We start from the raw sequence: 19,936 nt of genomic DNA, 5'->3' as shown, positions 1-19,936 counted from the left end.
AATTAATTTTTGATAATATTTTAATATATATATATAATTTATGTAATTTTTAATATAATTTATTTATAATTTTTCTAAAATTTCGTTAAGTCCTTTGGGGACTAACGTGTTAATTCTGTATATCCAGAACATCTCCTTCTCTCTAAGTTTTTGAGTGGAGATGTTCTGGATAAATTCGATTGGTGTGACTCGCAAACCTGTTGAATCGCAGGCATGAACTAGAGAAAAATGTCTGGACACACTGTGTTTTGTGTAGCCTTTATGGATGTTACTCCGGTGTTGATTTAAACGTTCCCTTAGTGTGTTGACCGTTCTACCTACATGTCTAAGTCCGCACGGACATTCCAACATGTATATCATACCTTTAACATTGCAAGACATTTTTTGTTTGATTACGATTTTTTCCCCATTAATCAATTCAATATGTTTTACCCCATGAGTAATATTGGAGCAACATTTACAACGCTTCTCTCTGCACTTATAGACTCGCCTCATCTTGTGTTTTTATAGATTTGATGGTTTTGCCGATCTTATTCTCTTTTTTTGGACACGATGGCGCGATGAGATTTCTTAAGGTTTTGTTTCTCCTGAAAATACAGGAGGATTTTTTGGTAGACTACTTTACAAAAATGGATCTTCCCTCAAAATGGCCCAATTTTTCTTCAAAATATAATTAATTTTATTCGCCTGTGTGCTGAATTTCGTTACAAAGGATGTACGAAATGTATCCATTTTTGTTTCCGTTTTTACTTGATCTATTTTGGGTTTCTCTCTTTGTTTCAGTACTTTCTCATAAGCTGCATTTATTAAGTTTTTAGGATAACCCTTTTCCGAAAACCGTTTATGGAGGATTTTAGACTGTGACTTAAAGTCACTTATTCTAGTGCAATTCCGTTTGATCCTCTGATATTGACCAAACGGTATGTTGTGTTTCCAGCTTTTTTGGTGGCAGCTATAATAGTTCAAGTAGCTGTTAGTATCCACTGTCTTAAAGTGTGTCTTTGATATAATTTTGTTGGTGTTATTGTCGCCTTCTAGTTCTAAGTCTAGATACATAGCTTTTTTTGGACTGATGTTATATGTAAATTTGAAATGGAACTCATTTATTGCAAGCTCTTCTATATAGTTCTTCAGGTCTTCTTCTTTGCCATTCCATATGATTATAAGATCATCGATGAACCTTTTATACAATATTACTCTGATGTCATTAAATCTGTCCCTTTCAAATATCCCCATAACTATATTGGCGAAACTTGGCGCACACTTAGTTCCCATCGCTGTACCGGTCCTTTGGCGATAAAATTCACCATCATATGTGAAAATGTTTTTTTTCCAATATGAACATGAGGCTTTCTTGTAAGAATAATCTTTGATGAATTGGCATTAGGGGGTCCTCACTGAGTATTCTTCCTACTGCCTCTACTCCCTTGTTGTGGTCAATATTGGAATACAATGCTTCTACATCTATCGTACACCAGATGTATGATGGCTCCCATTTTATATTGTCCACCAACTCCAATAGATGTCCCGAGTCGTGTAGGTGGGAGGGTAGATTGACCACATATTTTTGGAGCTGGTGGTCAATATATTCAGACAATCTGTGCGTGATAGCCTGCATGCCCGCTATTATAGGTCTCCCTGGGGGATTAAATAAATCTTTATGCACCTTGGGCACATGATAAAAATAGGGGACCCCAATCGGTGTTTCTTTTAGATATTTATATTCCATTTTACCCATGCTGTTATTTTCATATGCTTTCTCTATTAGTGAATGGAATGCTTTTGTGATGTTTTTAGTGGGGTCTTCTCTTAATTTCTCATAATATTTATGGTCCCCCAGGATCCTCACTGATTCCATATGATATTGGTCGTACCCTATGATGGTAATCGCTCCCCCTTTATCTGCGCTTTTAATTACAATACTCTCCTCCTCCATCAAATCCCTGAGGGTCTTTCTTTGCTGTTTCGTTAGATTATGATTAATGCGTTTATTTTCTTTGCACATAGAGGAGAAATCTTTCATAGTTCTATTATAGAATAGTTCAAGATATTCTCCCCTTGCTTCTATTGGGTGGAATCTGCTCATGGGCCTCAAGTCGGTTATAATTGGGTCCTCAATATTGAATTCTCTTTCCTCTAGTTCGTCTATTGTTTTGTTGCCTATGTTTTTCTTTTCTTGTATGATAAAATATCTGTTTAACGTTAGTTTTCGTAAAAAGGAGTTGAGATCAACAAATAGATCAAAGAGGTTAGAGGTCCTAGTTGGGCAAAAAGATAGCCCTTTGGTCAAAACTTCAATTTCACTTCTTTTTAGGTTGTATTTTGAAATATTCAATATTCCTTTTTTACGTGCTTCTTCAAAGCTGACTACCTCCTCATTGGTTGATTTTGTCCTACTGCTCCCTTTAGATATCCGGTTCCCCCCCTTTTGCCCCTCCTTCTTCTCTTGTGATATTTTTCACAGTAGATGTTACTTTTATCGGTTGATAAAACTGGTGTATTTTTGTTTTTGATCTTGCCCCTAATCCCTTGGAGTTTCTGTTGGATTGTACCCCTAAGGCCTCCTTCCCACGAGCGTGACGGGCTCCGCCGCGTAATATTACGCAGTGAAGCCCGTCACGGCGCCCCCCGAGCCCCTATACTTACCTGCGGGAGATAGCGTGAAATCGCTTCCCCGCCCACCGCCGCCGCGTCACCGCCCGTCACCGCCCACCGCCGCCGCGTCACCGGCCGTGTCACGTGCACAGCCGGCCGTGTCACGTGACGCGGCCGGCCGCGTCATATGGCGTCATATGACGCGCGGCGGTGGGCGGGAAAGCGTTTTTTCACGCTATCTCCCGCTGGTTACAGCGGGAGATAGCGTGAACGGACGGCTTCCATTGACTGCAATGGAAGCCGTCAGCGCGTTACTTTTATCGGTTGATAAAACTGGTGTATTTTTGTTTTTGATCTTGCCCCTAATCCCTTGGAGTTTCTGTTGGATTGTACCCCTAAGGCCTCCTTCCCACGAGCGTGACGGGCTCCGCCGCGTAATATTACGCAGTGAAGCCCGTCACGGCGCCCCCCGAGCCCCTATACTTACCTGCGGGAGATAGCGTGAAATCGCTTCCCCGCCCACCGCCGCCGCGTCACCGCCCGTCACCGCCCACCGCCGCCGCGTCACCGGCCGTGTCACGTGCACAGCCGGCCGTGTCACGTGACGCGGCCGGCCGCGTCATATGGCGTCATATGACGCGCGGCGGTGGGCGGGAAAGCGTTTTTTCACGCTATCTCCCGCTGGTTACAGCGGGAGATAGCGTGAACGGACGGCTTCCATTGACTGCAATGGAAGCTGTCAGCGCGTACAGCCCGTCCTCACCCGCAGAAAATAGAGCATGCTGCGGGTGAGGACGGGAGAAATCGCGGTGCGTAATTCCGCGGTGGAATTACGCATCGTGAGCATTGTGCTATTAGGTTCAATAGAACCTAATAGCAGGGTGCAGCGCAGCGGATTTTTGCCGCGAATTTACGCGGCGTAAATCCGTTCATGGGAAGGAGGCCTAAGGGGTTGTTTTGTGCTACTGTTTTTGCATTTGTTGGTAATCGACTTACAGGGGATGATGTCAGCCCTGGTTCTTTGTTCGTTAGTGATACTCTTCCCCCTAAAAAAGGAACCAGTGTGGAATCACTATTTTCTAATGAATATCTTTGTGATCCACCTCTAATACTTAAATCAATAGCTTCATTGATATCTGGGGGGGAATTTGCCATAGGGGAATTGAGTAATAGTTCCTCAATTTCACTAGGTATTAATGTTGGTGTGTTGGTTATAGGTCTATGTTCTTTTCCCTGCTCTCTTTGTTGTAGACCCCTTCCATTAGTCCGTTTCTGGATTGGTGTATTATCTGGAATACTACATATTGTAGAGTCCACCACAAATAATGATTTGCTGTGTTCATCAAGAAACTGACCCATGGTTTTTCTAGATCGTTGTGGTAATTGTTGTATAGTATCAATTCTTTGTTCCTTCGTTAATGTCATCAACTCCGTTTGTGTATTACTATCCGCAAATCGTCTATTTGTTTTATTCCTTTTATAGTATGCATTATTATCAATGTATCTTTGCTCAAAATATTCCTTTCTATTTCTATTGTAATGTGACTTCTGAATTGGAGGTGTTGATCTCACTGTTCCCAACCATTCCTTTCTATTACTATATCCCTGTTTGTAAGTGATGTTATCATATCTATAATTCTGCTCATACCTCCCTCTTCCCCTCTGCATTCCCATTTCATCATAGTTTCTCTGTGCAAAATTCCTATGGTGCGATCTATATTCTCTATTCTGATTATGATGTTCTTCTCTAACCGGTGGCTTTATGGCTCCTCTCCTATTTCCCCCTAAAATGGGTCTCTGTTGTTCATGTCCCCCTTCATAGATAGGTATGTCTATCTCTGTCCTTTCCCTCTGAACACCTCTCTTCCTTTTATAGTCTTTGGGAAAGAATACTTTAAGCTCATAGTCCTGATGGTCCTTTATGAGTTTCCTTACTTTACGTTGTATAATTTCGTTCTCATATTTTTCTACATGTCTATAAATCTCATCATAATCTTTATCATCATTACAACATATGATATCCTTCATTTTGAGGGACAACAGTGACAACCGTTTACTGATTAACTTAGATATCATCAGAGTCGCAAAAGTATGCAGCATCAATACCCATTGACCTGAAAAATCACTATCTTGTGGGAACGCTGGGAGAATATTTACCCTGAGGCCTCTGGGGACCAATTTATTTAAATCGTAGATCTTAAGAAATATAATGTCCAAAGATTGTTTCCAGATGTCCTGCAGGGTCTTCTTCATGTGATATGTCTCTCTACCCACCTCTATTGGGTCCGATGACATGTCCCATGTAAGGTCCTCATCATTCAAATGTGGAACAGTGGTAAGATTCACATTTTTTATATCATCATGCACTTCCTCCAGGGCACACATTAACCTAACATCCATGTTAGCCCAATGATCTTTAATTTTCTCCATCAATATGCCTTCTCGGTGCGCTCACTCCTGAAAACAGCTCCGAAACTCCGCAGGGAGTTCGTGTAAAACAAACCAAAGTAAATAAACCAGGTTAGCGCTCCTGAGTATATAGGCAAAATACTAACAGTGTGTGAAAAAACGTTTATCACACTCACCCGGTGTTTGGCAGAGACCTTGTCAAAGATCCCTAGTTGGTAGGGATCTTTGACAAGGTCTCTGCCAAACACCGGGTGAGTGTGATAAACGTTTTTTCACACACTGTTAGTATTTTGCCTATATACTCAGGAGCGCTAACCTGGTTTATTTACTTTGGTGAAGCAACAATACTCATTCCTGTGCAAAAGCATGTAAGCGGGCACTTGCAGGGACGAGTGTCGGGCATCGTTCGCCCGACATTTGTCCCGTCTAAATAGGCCTTAAGAATTTAATTTCATACCATCAGCAGTAGACTAAATGTAGCTTAGAACATGTGGAATTGTTCAGGAGACGGACTCATTGTTGATCAGTGCTAGACATTCTGAGACTCTACTGGTGAAGTAGACCACATTGTAGGATACATCCAGGCCAGTTGTTCAATATGACACACCAGTTATTTGCTTTGCATCAATAAGAATGTCCGTCTTTTGCCAAGTATATGTTTTTTACGTCTTTTGCCAAATATGTAACCATTGTTCTGATTTCAGGCGATGATCCCCAAAGACCGATTAATCCTATTATCAGAGGAATATTTGGTGCCACCGCTGGGGCTGCCAGTGTCTTTGGTAATACACCTCTAGATGTTATCAAGACCAGGATGCAGGTAATGTGTTTATCATCGCTGCAGATCTATTTGTATAAAATCCTATTATATCTGTATTGAACAGTTTATGGTTATCTGACAGCCCCATCCTCCTACATGCTATTGATCCATCATAATGACAAGATCCTTGTAACTATGCAGGGAAGGCAGTGATGCCTATAGGACCACAATATTTCATTTGGATCTTTGAAGGGTATTTGATTTGCGAAAAAATGCAATTCACTGTAGATTGAAATGTTCTGATTCTGAGGTGCATCAACTTGTTGTGGTTTTCCAGATGTCTGCTTGTACTAATTGAATGGGACTCTTTACTGATTAAATCCTGAACGTGTAAAGCATAGCCTTATGAGCCATGCACCTGTGTGATCATCACTTGACCAGGACAGATTTTTGATCCTATGGATGTAATGAGTATTTAGGGGCGGATTCCCTTCCTAAGGCTGCATTCACACGAACGTATATCGGCTCAGTTTTCACGCCGAGCCGATATACGTCGTCCTCATCTGCAGGGGGGGGGGAAGGATAGAAGAGCCAGGGGCAGGAACTAAGCTCCCACCCCCTCTCTGCCTCCTCTCCACCCCCTCTCCGTCCCTCTGCACTATTTGCAATGGGGAGAGGTGGGGCAGGGGCGGGGCTAAGTTCTGAGAATTAGCCCCGCCTCTCCCCATTGCAAATAGTGCAGAGGGGCGGAGAGGAGGCAGAGAGGGGGCAGGAGCTCAGTTCCTGCTCCTGGCTCTTTCAGCCTCCCCCCCCCCCCCTGCAGATGAGGACGACGTATATCGGCTCGGCGTAAAAACTGAGCCGATATACATTCGTGTGAATGCAGCCTTAAGGTCTCCATACACATCAGACTACAGTCATTCAAATCCTCTGCTTTCACTGTGACTGGACGACTTTACGTGTGTATGGGCGTCCTCCTAACTTTCCCCCGATAGATGACGTTGGGGAAAGAAGGATTGGGCATGTTGAATTTCAGTACCAAGTCCTTTTGTCTGCCTTGATTATAAAATCTGCAGAATTCTCATTATTGGCACAGATTCTACACAGATAGATGTCATTTTGCCGCATTGAATTACAATCTGCTGGCACATATGTAGCAGAAATCGGATTGTCCATCTTAGATATCTGCTGTAAGGTCTTTGAAAAAAAATATATATATATTGAATTTGCCTATAGCGAATCCTGATTGTGTGAGCATAGCCTAAAGTTCCATTGTAGTTATTGTAGCACACTCTGAGCATGCGTGTGATCATCATTAAACCAGGACAGATTTTCATCTTCTGCAAGTAGGTACTGAATATTCTCATTCGAGGGCTAAAAACAGAGACCATGAAAACCTTGAGGAATTAATGCACATGGTATATTAGAAGAGCAACACTGCATATCAAAGCTGAACTATGTAGCCCGCCTAGATACAGCTGTCTGCATGAACCTGTATTGCATACAGTTAAGGCTCTGTTCAAATTAGCTTCAATTCATAATTTAGCTATGACTACTTTTCAACTGGACCCTGAGAAAGGGGTATTCCATCTGCTTAAGGGTGCGGTCACACGAGCGCATAAACGGCGCGTTTTTGCGCCCAATCGTATAAACGTGACCATCTGAGGCGTTGGTTTGCAATGTATTCGTTCACACGGGCGATTTTACGGCGCGTAAAAACGGCAACCCGAAAAAAAACGGAACATACGCGACCCAAATACGCGACAACGCATATTCGATGGCCGAAAAGATAGTTTGCAAAGTAGGAACAAACGATAATACGCTTTCTAGCTCTGGTCATGATTGCCGAAAAACGTTCTTTCCGGCGATTAAACGCTGCGCACGTGCGAACGCAAATACGCCTACGCTCATGTGACCGCGCCCTCAGTATGTTTAAAAAAGATGAGCCAAATCAATCATTCACTAATATAGTTTCTGTACCTAATCTGCCACCAATATCTTTTCCACGGGTCCATAATATGATTCGGGTCTCACAAAGTTGAACCCCTTCCACTGACGTCATGCCCATCTGAATTCAGTGTGAAGCTTCTGGTCCTGTCCATCTGTTCTGACATGCGACTTGTATTTAGATCTCAGGGGTGGGTGGATAGGGAACAGCAGCGGATGCAAAGGCCAGGCTGGAGCAAATGCACAATCACATCTTCTAAAATTGCTACTGCATATGCTCGCTATGAGGACGCAACGCGAGATGGTTGTTGTCTGTAATAGGACACACATGGAGGTGACGTCATCAGAAGTGACGTGGGTAAACAAGCATGGAGCGTGGTGGGGGTCGTGGGCGCAGTCTACAGGCAGTGAAAAGTTGAAATAAGTTACCAGGCATATTTATTATAGTATTAGGCTGCAATATAGTGTCAGTTTGAGTGATAGCTATGAGCAATCATTTTGCCTAAACTATTAAAGGGGTTGTCCCGCGGCAGCAAGTGGGTCTATACACTTCTGTATGGCCATAATAATGCACTTTGTAATGTACATTGTGCATTAATTATGAGCCATACAGAAGTTATAAAAAGTTTTTCACTTACCTGCTCCGTTGCTAGCGTCCTCGTCTCCATGTTTGCCGTCTAATTTTCGCCGTCTAATGGCCAAATTAGACGCGCTTGCGCAGTCCGGGTCTTCTTCTCTTCTCAATGGGGCTCCGTGTAGCTCCGCCCCGTCACATGCCGATTCCAGCCAATCAGGAGGCTGGAATCGGCAATGGACCGCACAGAAGAGCTGCGGTCCACGGAGGAAGAAGATCCCGGCGGCCATCTTCAACCGGTAAGTATAGAAGTCACCGGAGCGCGGGGATTCAGGTAAGCGCTGTGCTGTTTTTTTTTTAAGTCCCTGCATCGGGGTTGTCTTGCGCCGAACGGGGGGGGGGGCGGGGGTTGAAAAAAAAAAAAAAACCGTTTCGGCGCGGGACAACCCCTTTAAGTAGCTTCATGCTGGGAAAGGCTAGTTGACACCATAATTCCATACGAAAAAGTAATTTATCAGCATAGGGGATGCCCTAATAAATTTGAAAAAGTATGGGGCTTATGGACAGGCTCGCACAACACACTAATAACAATAAATAGAGTCTAGACAGGTGGTGAAAACGGAAACAAAGCACAGTAGACCAATACATGGGAAATGCTTTATTAGTTAGTGTTATAAACTTTTATATTATATTGTTGAAGGTTAATAAAGAAAATAATTTTAATGTGATTTAAGATGTAAACAAGAAGAAATATTCTATGAAACTGTATGCAATATCGGTTTATAATCTGCAAATAAACAAACTATTAAGTAGCTACTCAGCTACTTAAAGGGGTTGTCCCGCGCCGAAACGGCTTTTTTTTTTTTTTTTCATAGACCCCCCGTTCAGCGCGGGACAAACACAAGGGACGTGATAAAAAAAAAATAATAATTTTACTTACCCGAATCCCGCCTCTGCAGCTTCTTCCTTCTTTGCAGCCAAGATGGCCACCGGGATCTTCACCCACGATGCACCGCGGGTCTTCTCCCATGGTGCACCGTGGGCTCTGTGCGGTCCATTGCCGATTCCAGCCTCCTGATTGGCTGGAATCGGCACACATGATGGGGCGGAGCTACACGATGATGCGTAGAAGGGGGCGGGGCCAGAACACCGCTCGTACAGAGACCGAAGAGATGGGAGAAGACCCTTCTGCGCAAGCGCGTCTAATTGGGAGATTAGACGCTGAAATTAGACGGCACCATGGAGACGGGGACGCCAGCAACGGATCAGGTAAGTGAATAACTTCTGTATGGCTTATATTTAATGCACGATGTATATTACAAAGTGCATTACTATGGCCATACAGAAGTGTATAAACCCACTTGCTATCGCGGGACAACCCCTTTAAGAGCAATTAACCCCTTAGTGACCAAGCCTGTTTGCGCCTTTATGACCAGGGCAAATTTTGCTAAACTGACACGTGTCACTTTAACATGGAAAAACACCAGAAAGGTTTTGCATATCCAAGCGATTCTGACATTGTTTTTTCGCCACCTGTCGTACTTCATTTAGGCGGAAAAAAAAGACTGATAGAATTTGTGTTTATTTATTAAAAGCGCCAAAATTGGAAAAAATTTTGAAAGGATCATCATTTTTTCACATTTCCAACTGCAATATCTCAAATATGTGCAAACATAATATAGAAATTTTTGCTAAGATATATATTTCCATCCGTTTACTTTATTTTGGGCGCACATTGGAAAAACTTTCGTTTTTTTTTTTAACCATTTAGGAGACGTACAAATTTAACATTACTTTTCAGCATTTTGAGGAACACTTTGTTTTCCTACACCAAGCCAAGATTGGAAAGGCTCATAGGAGTCAAAATGATAGATACCCCCACAAATGACCCCATTTTAAAAACTACACCCCTTAACGTATTCACTGAGGGGTGTCATGAGTATTTTAACCCCACAGTTTTTTTTAGGAGTCAATGCAATTTAGAGGAGAAAAACTAAAATTTCATATTTTTGCAAATATGTCATTTTAAAGACAGGACTTTTTTCTATAGTACACATGAAAATGAGGATTTGCACCCCAAAATGGATACCCCTGTTTGTCCTGTGCTCAGAAACAAACCCATTGTGGCCCTAATGTTATGTCAGGATGCACAATGGGGCCCAAAATGAAAGGAGCCACCGGTGGCTTTCGGAACAGAAATTTTGCTTGAAGGAGATTTAGGCCCTATTGCCCACTTGTAGAGCCATTGAGTGACCAAAACGATGGAGAACCCCCACAATTGACCTCATTTTGAAAAGTAGACCCCTTAACGAATTTATCTAGGGGTACGATGACTTTTTTGACTTCACAGTTTTTGAATGAATCTAAGCCAAGCAGAAGAAAAAAATTATGATTTTCATTTTTTGGCAATTGTGTCAATTTAAAAACAGTTTTTTTTGTACAGTGTACATAGGAATGAAGACGTTCACCCCAAAATGGATACCCCTGTTTGTCCCGTGTTCAGAAACATACCCATTGGGGCCCTAATCTACTTACAGGACACATGGCAAGGCCTGTAATGGAGGGAATGCCCGCTGGATTTCAGGGCAGAACTGACTAATTTCCTAACTATTAGATAAAGGTAATAATATAAACTGCGTTTTATGTCCGAAGACGGAGGCTGGTTGGGTTAGGCACATGGGGCAAGAAAACCGTGCATCCCCCCTCCTCTCATGCTTTTTGGGGGGTATTACGTGACCTCAGCGGCAGGGATGGGGTGTAAAAAGTGGCGCTCCGTGAGTCTTCGTAAGCTTGCGGAGGTGCAGCGGTTTCACACAGAAGACGCTCAACAAGCTGCTCCTGGAACTGCAGGAAGGCGAGCGTTCCCGGGGCTTCTTGTAAAATACGTATTACAGGTAGCGGTCTGAATAACGCCGGGCTCACACGGACGTAGGTGGAATCCGCTTGCGGAGGCCCGCAGCGGATCCCAGCTGTGAGCCCGGCTGTGACCCTGCGTACGGACGCGTAATGTACTGCGCATAACTGCCTACTCACGCAGGCGGTCATTCGCAGTACACCTTTTTTTTGTTTGTATTTCCCGCACCGTCGCTTAGCGATGACACGGGGACCCGCAGCCCGTATACAATGTAGTTGCATATGGGCTGCGGGTATATCTGCGACCATGGAGCACAATAGGCTCTATGCTGCGGATAGCCGCGGTAAAATAGAACTTGCTGCGTTCTCTTTTCTGCGAGTGGATTACACAATTCCGACCCACTAATGTGAGCTGAATTGTGTAATCCAATGCGATTGATCTGCGCAATGCCGCGGATCAGACGCATGCGGAATCCATTATTCTTATCCGGTCATGTGAGAGCGACCTATGTTAGATCGCTACTTTTTTATTACGTGACTGGGGACCGCTCAACGAGGCCACCTGTCACTGCTCCAGGCTCTCAGCGACCGTTGGTCGCCGAGAGCAAGGGGATTTTAAGTTTTCTGGGCTCCCCGACTCCTGCGCATGTGTCCGGTATTTTGCCGGCGGTCACATGTGCAGAATCCGGGTAAGTTCACGGATGAGGATCGCGTCGGGGTGCAAATACGGAGGCCTCCAATAAAAAGTTTCATCTCCTCTCACCGATCGCATCAGTGAGGGGAGATGAAACTAACTTTTTTTAAAAACTTTTACGTGATCGCCATTATCCATTGGATAACGGTGAAGACGTGATCAGGAACCACTCACCGCGGCCCCCCGTGAAATTTCCAGGCTCTTGGCTAAGTTTTGTAGCCAGGAGCAGGGAGATTTTAAGTTATCCTGGCAATCCACAGCTTTTGCGCATGTGTCCGCCGCTTTGGCGACGGCCGTGTGCGCAGAAGCTGTGGTAAGGTCCGCGGATAAATCCGGGGGCCTTAGGTACGTAATTTCATCCTCCCTCACGGATATGATTCGTGAGGGGAGATGAAATGTAAGCATTTTAAAATTCTTTTTTTTTACTTTTTTACACTTTTTTTTACTTTAAATGATCACTGCTATCCATTGGATAACAGTGATCATCTCTGCAGGGACATCCCTCTGCTCCTGGCTACACATGGCAGCCAGGAGCAGAGGGATTTTAAATTTCCCGGGTCCTGAGCCTCTCTGTGCACGCGCCCGATGTCAATCATCGGGCGCACATGCGCAGAAGGGGACTCAGGGCCCGGAAGACCGGGACACCGCTGAGGACCGGGGGTGAGTATTTTCACCTCTCCTCATGGATCCGATCCATTAGGGGAGGTGAAATTAACCTTATTTTTACTTTTTTTTAAAACTTTTTCGCGATCGCCGCTATCCACTGGATAGCAGCGATCGTGGGCCTGGGGACATTCCCTGGTTCCCGGCTACCTTAAGGAGCCGGGAACCAGGAGATTTTCAACTCCCCGGGGCTCCCATTCTTCTGCGCACGTGCGTGACGTCATTCGTCTGGCGCGCATGCGCAGAAGAGCCGCACCGGGTCCCGGAGGACCCATTCTCCGCGGCAGACATCGGGGAAGCCGGATAAGTACTTTCAGCTGCCCTCATGGATCGGATCCATCAGGGCAGCTGAATCTTTAACTTTTTAAACTTTTTTTTTTACACTTTATTGCGATCGGCACTATCCATTGGATAGCGCCGATCGCAATGCCAGGAAGGGGTCCCCGCAGCCCAGGATGACAGCTCCATGTCATCCAGCGGGCTGATTGTATCCATTTGAATATTGTCAAGTTACATATCTTGCCTTCTATCATAAAGGATTACAATATTTAAAAAAATTTTTTTTTTTCAATTTTTTTTTTTAAATATTTTTTTTCTGTAAAAATGAATATAAAAAATGTTTTTTGAGCATCTAGCATGGTGTAGCACATAATTGTCTGTGTGATATTACATTGGTCTACATCTGTCCAATAATTTGGCAGACCACTTTTAGGGATTACTGACCATGGGCAATGGTGAATTATTTAGGCTTTCCCGGACTACATAGGAAATGAGGATTAGTAGTATAGCCCATAATTGGGTTAGTAATTATTATTTAACTCATCTGGTCCATAATATCTGCTGATTAATGAACCTTTTTGTGGGCACAAAATTTGTATGAAATGACGGCTTTGGGTCAGTAACTGGTCTACAGGGTGACCATTCATGGTACATTGTGATGCTGTGGACGTATGGGTGGTTTTGTGCCAAGCTGATGCTCCTATTTATGTTAAAAAGCTTGGATTACATCATTGGAGGCGATATGTGCGGGTGGTTTTGTGCCAAGCTGATGCTCCTATTTATGTTAAAAAGCTTGGATTTCATCATTGGAGGCGATATGTGCGGCACACGCGCAGTAGCGCGTTTGTGCTCATAGGGGCCGGGTTTATAGTCCCTACAATATGGCCGCAATGCCTCGTCATTGGCGCATGCGCAGTAGCGCTTTTGAATCCACAGGGGGCGTGGTTGTACTTTCTACAATATGGCCACGATGCTGCGTCATCGACGCATGCGCAGATGGCCCGGAAGGTTGATTAAGGGTATGGGCATTGCACTCATTGCACTGATTGGCTAGGGAGGCGCGCCGGCGCCTTAGAACATCACAGATGCCAGTTTAGGTAATATGTCCCACTTACTAATGTGCTTTATTTGACATGACTGCTAGATGCTCATTATGTGATCCATGTGGTTCAGCTGCGCTGCATATCCCTGGCCCTATGACCATCCTGGTCAAAGGGCCAGGGATGTACTTACTTTGTGTTTTGTGATTGGTTCTATGTTATACATGTGGGGATATTTAAGTATGGGGTGTGGTATGCTGCTTTATGCTTGACAAAGATCCAGTGTCTGTAAGGATCGAAACGTTGCAGCTATGTTTTACCATTGAGGAATAAACCGTTTTTTACTTTCTGAAAAAACCCTTGGAGTGCTGATTCAACACAACCTATATAGATGTCCTGTTATTTCTGGTCTCTGGGTCCGGACTTTTGCTTTGGATCGTGCACCTTTGAAAGCCTGTAAGTGCATTTTTGGACTTATATCAGAAGTGCTGTTCCCTATCTATATTCTTTCTTCAGCATGGAGCTGTCACGTCCATAGCCCACGGGGCTTTATTCTCTGTAGGACGCATGTTTTTACGTCCTCAGAGAATAAAGCCCACTTGAGCAGGACGTAAAAAGACTATGGGCTGGTCATAAGGGGTTAAGTGTGCAAATGAAGCCTTAGCGGAAATCAGTTAATAGGGCTCTTATCTGCTTTTATTTCTTTTGTTCTCCAGCGGGAATCTTTTGTTCTCCAGTGAGAACTCCTGATAAGGCTAAAGGACGATTTTTAGGTTGGACTGAATTTAACGATCAGCTAGCAGTGCACGATGGCCGCTTGTTTAGACGCAAAGCTTATCGCTCAAGGAATCACTTTTTAGCGATTTTTAAGAGATTATCGCTCCGTGTAAATGAGCCTTTAGTTATTATGCTGATAGTGTTGACAATATATCTCGATGTTATTCAGTTTCTGCTTAATGTATAATGTGGTCAATATGTTCTGATTACTAGGGCTTGGAAGCTCACAAATATAAGAACACTTTAGACTGTGCAAGCCAGATACTTCGTAATGAGGGTCCCTTGGCGTAAGTACCAAATATTCATCCTTTCTTCCTAATTAGTGCATAATAAAATATATCAGTAAATCATTATCCCAACGTTATTCAACCTGTAACTGTACAGTGGATTTCATCAATGTGTATTACATGGATGCATGTACTGTGTTTCCTCAGAAATAAGACCCTGTCTTATATTAATTTTCGCCCCAAAAGAGGCATAGGAGTCTTATTTTTGAGGGATGTCTTATACTTACCTAGCAGGCGTCGTCCAGGTCCCTCTCGCTGGTCTCCGCAGTTCAAGGCAGGCTTGATTGCAGTGCTCAGCACCGACAGAACATTGCTTGCTGGTAACAGGGTTTGTAAACCCCGCCTCTAGCAAGTAATTGCTCTGCTTGGTTCTTGAGTGCCATGGCTCCACCAATCACTGTGGCATTCGATGAACCAATCAAAGCAATTCATTGAATGGCTGTGATTGGTTCATCGAGCGCTGGCTCTGATTGGCTGAGCTGTGGCGCCTGCTAGGTAAGTATTGCTATTTTTCATGTAGTGTAGCTAGGACTGATTTTCAGGGTAGGGCTTATATTTCAAGCCCTCACCCCCTCTTCCTCAATTAGGGCAGGGCTTATTTTAGGGGTAGGTTTTACTTTTGGGGAAGCACGGCATATACACGGGAATGGGTGGCAAATTTTAGCCCGGGGAAGGGGTGGGGGGGGGGGGGGAAGCACACAGCACTGGCCTATTAGTAGCAGTCCACCCTAATAGTAGAAACAGATGGTGCTGCTGGCCACACCAAGCCAAACCATAGCTACACAATTATTGGCAAAATTGTGGCGCCATGAGTGGGCATGGTCTCGCGGTGTGTGGCCAGTCACACTGTGTCATTCTTAAGGATGAATGCACACAGGTGGAAATTCCGTGGCGAGATTTCCCGCAGAATTTCCACCTGTGCACGCTGCAATAGGATTGCATTGATTTATGCAATCCTATGCAGACAGCCGTTATTTGACCGCGTGAAAACCTGGGCGGTAAACAAATTGCAGCATGTCCTATATCTGTGTGCGCCTCACAGAGGCACGCACAGAAACGTCACCACTGACGCGCCAGCTCTGCTCTGTACATGTGTGACTGTGTACCAGCCGGCACATCGCAGAGGAGAGAGAAGACAGCAGTGGAGGTGAGCCGCGGGTCACTGCAGGGGCATGGGTCGCTTCTCGCAGCGGGATCCTAACTGGCCGTCTGCATTAACCCTAAAGTAATCTATTTTAACAAAAATGCAGCGCCAGCCTCAAACTATATTTCTTCTATACATGGCCAGTTTCAAATGAGTGTATTAAGGGTGCTGAATGTCCTGGCCCGATTACAGGTCTGCTGACCCAAACTTACAACATCTTAGGGAGATATGAAGTTAGAGGGCTGAGAGTTGAGCAGAAGCATAGAAAGAACTCATTTGGCCCCATAGCAAAACTCAGAACTTGCTCCCCCTGGAAATAAAATATATCACAAATTGTATAATGCAGCAGGCATAGACACAGTAGTTCAGCTCTAGTATACCTCTAAATAATACAGATGTAATGTACTCAAATACTGGCTCTGGACAGTGCTAGTTACCTCCAGTGATCACAGGTGATGTCTCTTGAGTCACCCTGCTGTGGCCACACTTAATAAGATATGTGTGTATTGATTTCTCATGCAGAAAGGATTCTATAGCCATTAAGGCTTGGGGCCACAGAACGAGTCTTATTACTAAAGACCCATTTAGACACAATGATTATCACTCAAAAGATGTCGCTTAAGCGACTTTTGAGCGATAATTGTTGTGTCATTTGCAGCCCAAGATGATCGCTCAAAATGAGTGATCACCTTGCGCTGCCAGCGGAGGATGCAGAAGACAAGCAGGGCGTCCCTGCTTGTCTTCTGCATCCAGCTGTTCCCCGCTCCGAGCGCCTGGCTGTTATACAGCTGATCGCTCCGTGCGGGGTATGGACCGCTAGACCGCTCTGTTCTTCATACCCAGCTGTCATCAGGGAGTGGGATACAGCTGAAACAATAGTATCAGCTGTTTCCCGGTGTGAATCCCTGATAAGACTCATGGTTGTGTTTCAGCACAGCACACTGAAAGACAACAATGAGCGACGGCATAACGAAAACTGCACAATGTCAGTGCAGTAACACACAATGATTATCGCTCAAAAGACGGCTTTTGACCGAATTTTGAGCGATAATCGTTGTGTCTAAATGGGCCTTAAATCCCTGAAGAAAAAAAGTAATGCACTCAGGGGTACTGAGTTTTCCTTCTCATGCATTTTGAAAGCATCATACTTGGTGCACAAGCTCTTCTACATTCAAGTTTCTGGCTGAGGGGTTTTCTAGCATTGATCAGCTGGTGCCTAATAAATGCACACCAGCTTCACTATCCTTCCCTTCTCCTTTTTCAGAGGCTGTGAAGCATAATCGCCTCCACTCAATACTAAACTATACAGTTTTCTGTCCTTCTATCTCATCTTCCCTCTGAACAGCTGCTGGTAGTTCCCCCGTACTGCTGATAAGAGCAAAAAATTCACCACTAGTTAATTTCAGCCCTCTATAATAGTAGCTTTCTCTGCTCTGCTCTCCTTAACTCCCTTAAAGGGGTTGTCCCGCAAAAGCAAGTGAAGTTAAACACTTCTGTATGGCCTTATACATGCACTTTGTAATATACATCGTGCATTAAATATTGGCCATACAGAAGTTATATACTTACCTACAGGGGGTCCCCCCCCCCTTTGTTGGCGTACCCGTCTCCACGCTGGAGCTGCCCCATTCAACGGGACAGAAGAGGGCAGACAGCGCAAGCGCGTCTAATCAAGGAGAAGTGCATTTATATGGCCATACAGAAGTGTTTAAAGGGGTTGTCCCGCGCCGAAACGTTTTTTTTTTTTTTCAACAGCCCCCCCGCGAGACAAACCCGATGCAGGGACTTAAAAAAAAAAACGCACAGCGCTTACCTTAATCCCCGCGCTCCGGTGACTTCTTTCTTACCTGCTGAAGATGGCCGCCGGGATCTTCTCCCTCGATGGACCGCAGGCGGAGCTACACGGAGCCGCTCTCCGGCACGAGCGGCCCCATTCAGAAAAGAAGAAGACCGGACTGCGCAAGCGCGTCTAATCCGGCGATTAGACGCTGAAAATTAGACGGCACCATGGAGACGAGGACGCTAGCAACGGAACAGGTAAGTGAATAATTTCTGATAACTTCTCTATGGCTCATAATTAATGCACAATGTACATTACAAAGTGCATTAATATGGCCATACAGAAGTGTATAACCCCACTTGCTTTCGCGGGACAACCCCTTTAACTTCACTTGCTTTTGCGGGACAACCCCTTTAAAGTGATACTTACATCTGCTGTCAGAGCGGTGCTTGCCAACGCTGATGAAGGACTCCTCCTTCAGCCCACTGCCACATCTGGGGATAAGGAGGAGAGCGCTGCTGAGAGGTGCTCTTGGCGTCTACTTAATCCTCCACTTTCCTGCCAGACCAGTTGCAGGGAATCGGAAAAGGTAGAGGTGCACAAGGCGCCATGTTGTTGAACCCTCGATAAGGTTTCGGGGGAAGGTTTCGCCCCATCCACTGATGCAGCGCTGACACTGCTAATGCATCAGTGTTGCAGGATATTTTTTTGCCATTTTGAATTTCCTTCATGGGCTATGTGCTGCCGACATCGAAAGTAGGAGGTGGACATAATATTGTGACTCCACTATGTATATCATAACACTCCATTTGTGGTGGGGTGCACTCTGTCGCCATGGAGCCCTAACCTAACTTTTTGTTTAATACTTTAGAATTCCTCCATACTGCTTTATATGCCAATTACTATTCTTTGGTGCTTATGATAACCCTGTACATTTGAGATATGCTGTTTGCAATTAATATGAATAAATTAAACTAGAATATCTTTCCTCCTTAGGTTTTACAAGGGCACCGTACCACGTTTGGGCAAAGTGTGTCTGGATGTTGCCATTGTCTTTATCATCTATGAAGAAGTAATTCAAGTTCTTAACAGAGTTTGGAAGACCTCCTAACACCACTTATGTGTGACCTGAAGCTTTGCTCCGCCTTGTAGAGGTGATATGTTTTCTGTCTTAATTTTACCATAACTTGAATGAATCGTGCTTGTTGGAAATATTGTAAATTATCATAATGTCATTTTAACCTGTTCTTATTGTATGATACGTGTGTGTTTATGTCTGGATTTGCCTTAAATCTGCCAAATACATTGCAGTCATTGATTGTCAGATACCTTATTGTGGAAGTATTTGAGCTGTATTTGCATGGATTCACTTCAAAACTAGACTTCAAATAATGTTCAAGTGCATATCACCACTGCAGAGAAAACAAAGCCTTAGTCTATTTTCACACATAGCGCAGTGGATTTTGTTGCAGAAACTCTGCAGCATTTACAGTACCAGCCATGTAGTGCAGATTTTCTATAATCTTCACCTGGTGTGGAAATTTTCTGCAACATTTTTTAAACTCTGTAGATTCTAAATCCATAGCATGTCTTTTATACTGCAGATTTCAAGGGTTAGAATCTGCAGCAGATCCACTGCAAATTGCAGCAAAATCCACACTATTATGGTGCAGATTTTGCCGCTGTGGCTTTGCTGTGTATTTGCTGTGAGTTTTCCACTGTGGAAAGCCCACAGCGGTTACTTCCCATGTGAAGGAGGACTTACAGAGTATCGGCAGAATCCCATCAGATCTGCCCACAATCTGATGTATATGGCAGGCCCCCTGATGTTAGCGGAAACATGATTGGGCATATTGGTTATCAGCATATTTGATTCATTGTTCTGCCAGAACATAAGTGTCTGGCAGCAGCTTTTCTTTCTCTTCTCAAGTGAAGGTTAGGGGAGATAGTGGTTGGCTGAATTCTTAAGGCTCATTTGCACGTAACAATGGTCACCCAAAATTAACTTGAACGAAAGTGCGCTAAAATCGTTATGTCTAAAACATGAGCCATCGTGCACTTTTTGCTTGTCGCTCAGTTTCAGCCTACATAAGTTATCGGGGGCTGCTCACTTCTGATTATATTTACACACTCC

The 19,936-nt window shown here is 44.2% G+C and overlaps 1 protein-coding gene across 1 annotated transcript in view; it reads left to right on the top strand.

Moving 5' to 3' along the window:
- LOC136626497 (tricarboxylate transport protein, mitochondrial-like) overlaps positions 1 to 19,105 on the top strand; it is a 29,400-nt gene extending 10,295 nt beyond the window's left edge. Inside the window, exons 7-9 of the mRNA XM_066601555.1 lie at positions 5,709 to 5,824; positions 14,805 to 14,878; positions 18,799 to 19,105. Coding sequence (XP_066457652.1) covers positions 5,709 to 5,824; positions 14,805 to 14,878; positions 18,799 to 18,913 — 305 coding nt within the window. The 3' untranslated portion in view covers positions 18,914 to 19,105. The remainder of the gene's footprint in view (positions 1 to 5,708; positions 5,825 to 14,804; positions 14,879 to 18,798) is intronic.
- The last annotated feature ends 831 nt before the right edge of the window (positions 19,106 to 19,936 follow it).

The sequence above is a fragment of the Eleutherodactylus coqui genome, chromosome 4 (genome assembly GCF_035609145.1).
Source record: "Eleutherodactylus coqui strain aEleCoq1 chromosome 4, aEleCoq1.hap1, whole genome shotgun sequence".
NCBI classification, from domain to species: Eukaryota; Metazoa; Chordata; class Amphibia; order Anura; family Eleutherodactylidae; genus Eleutherodactylus; species Eleutherodactylus coqui.
Note: the sequence above shows the minus strand (reverse complement) of the source record. Positions and strands in the feature narration are given on the sequence as shown.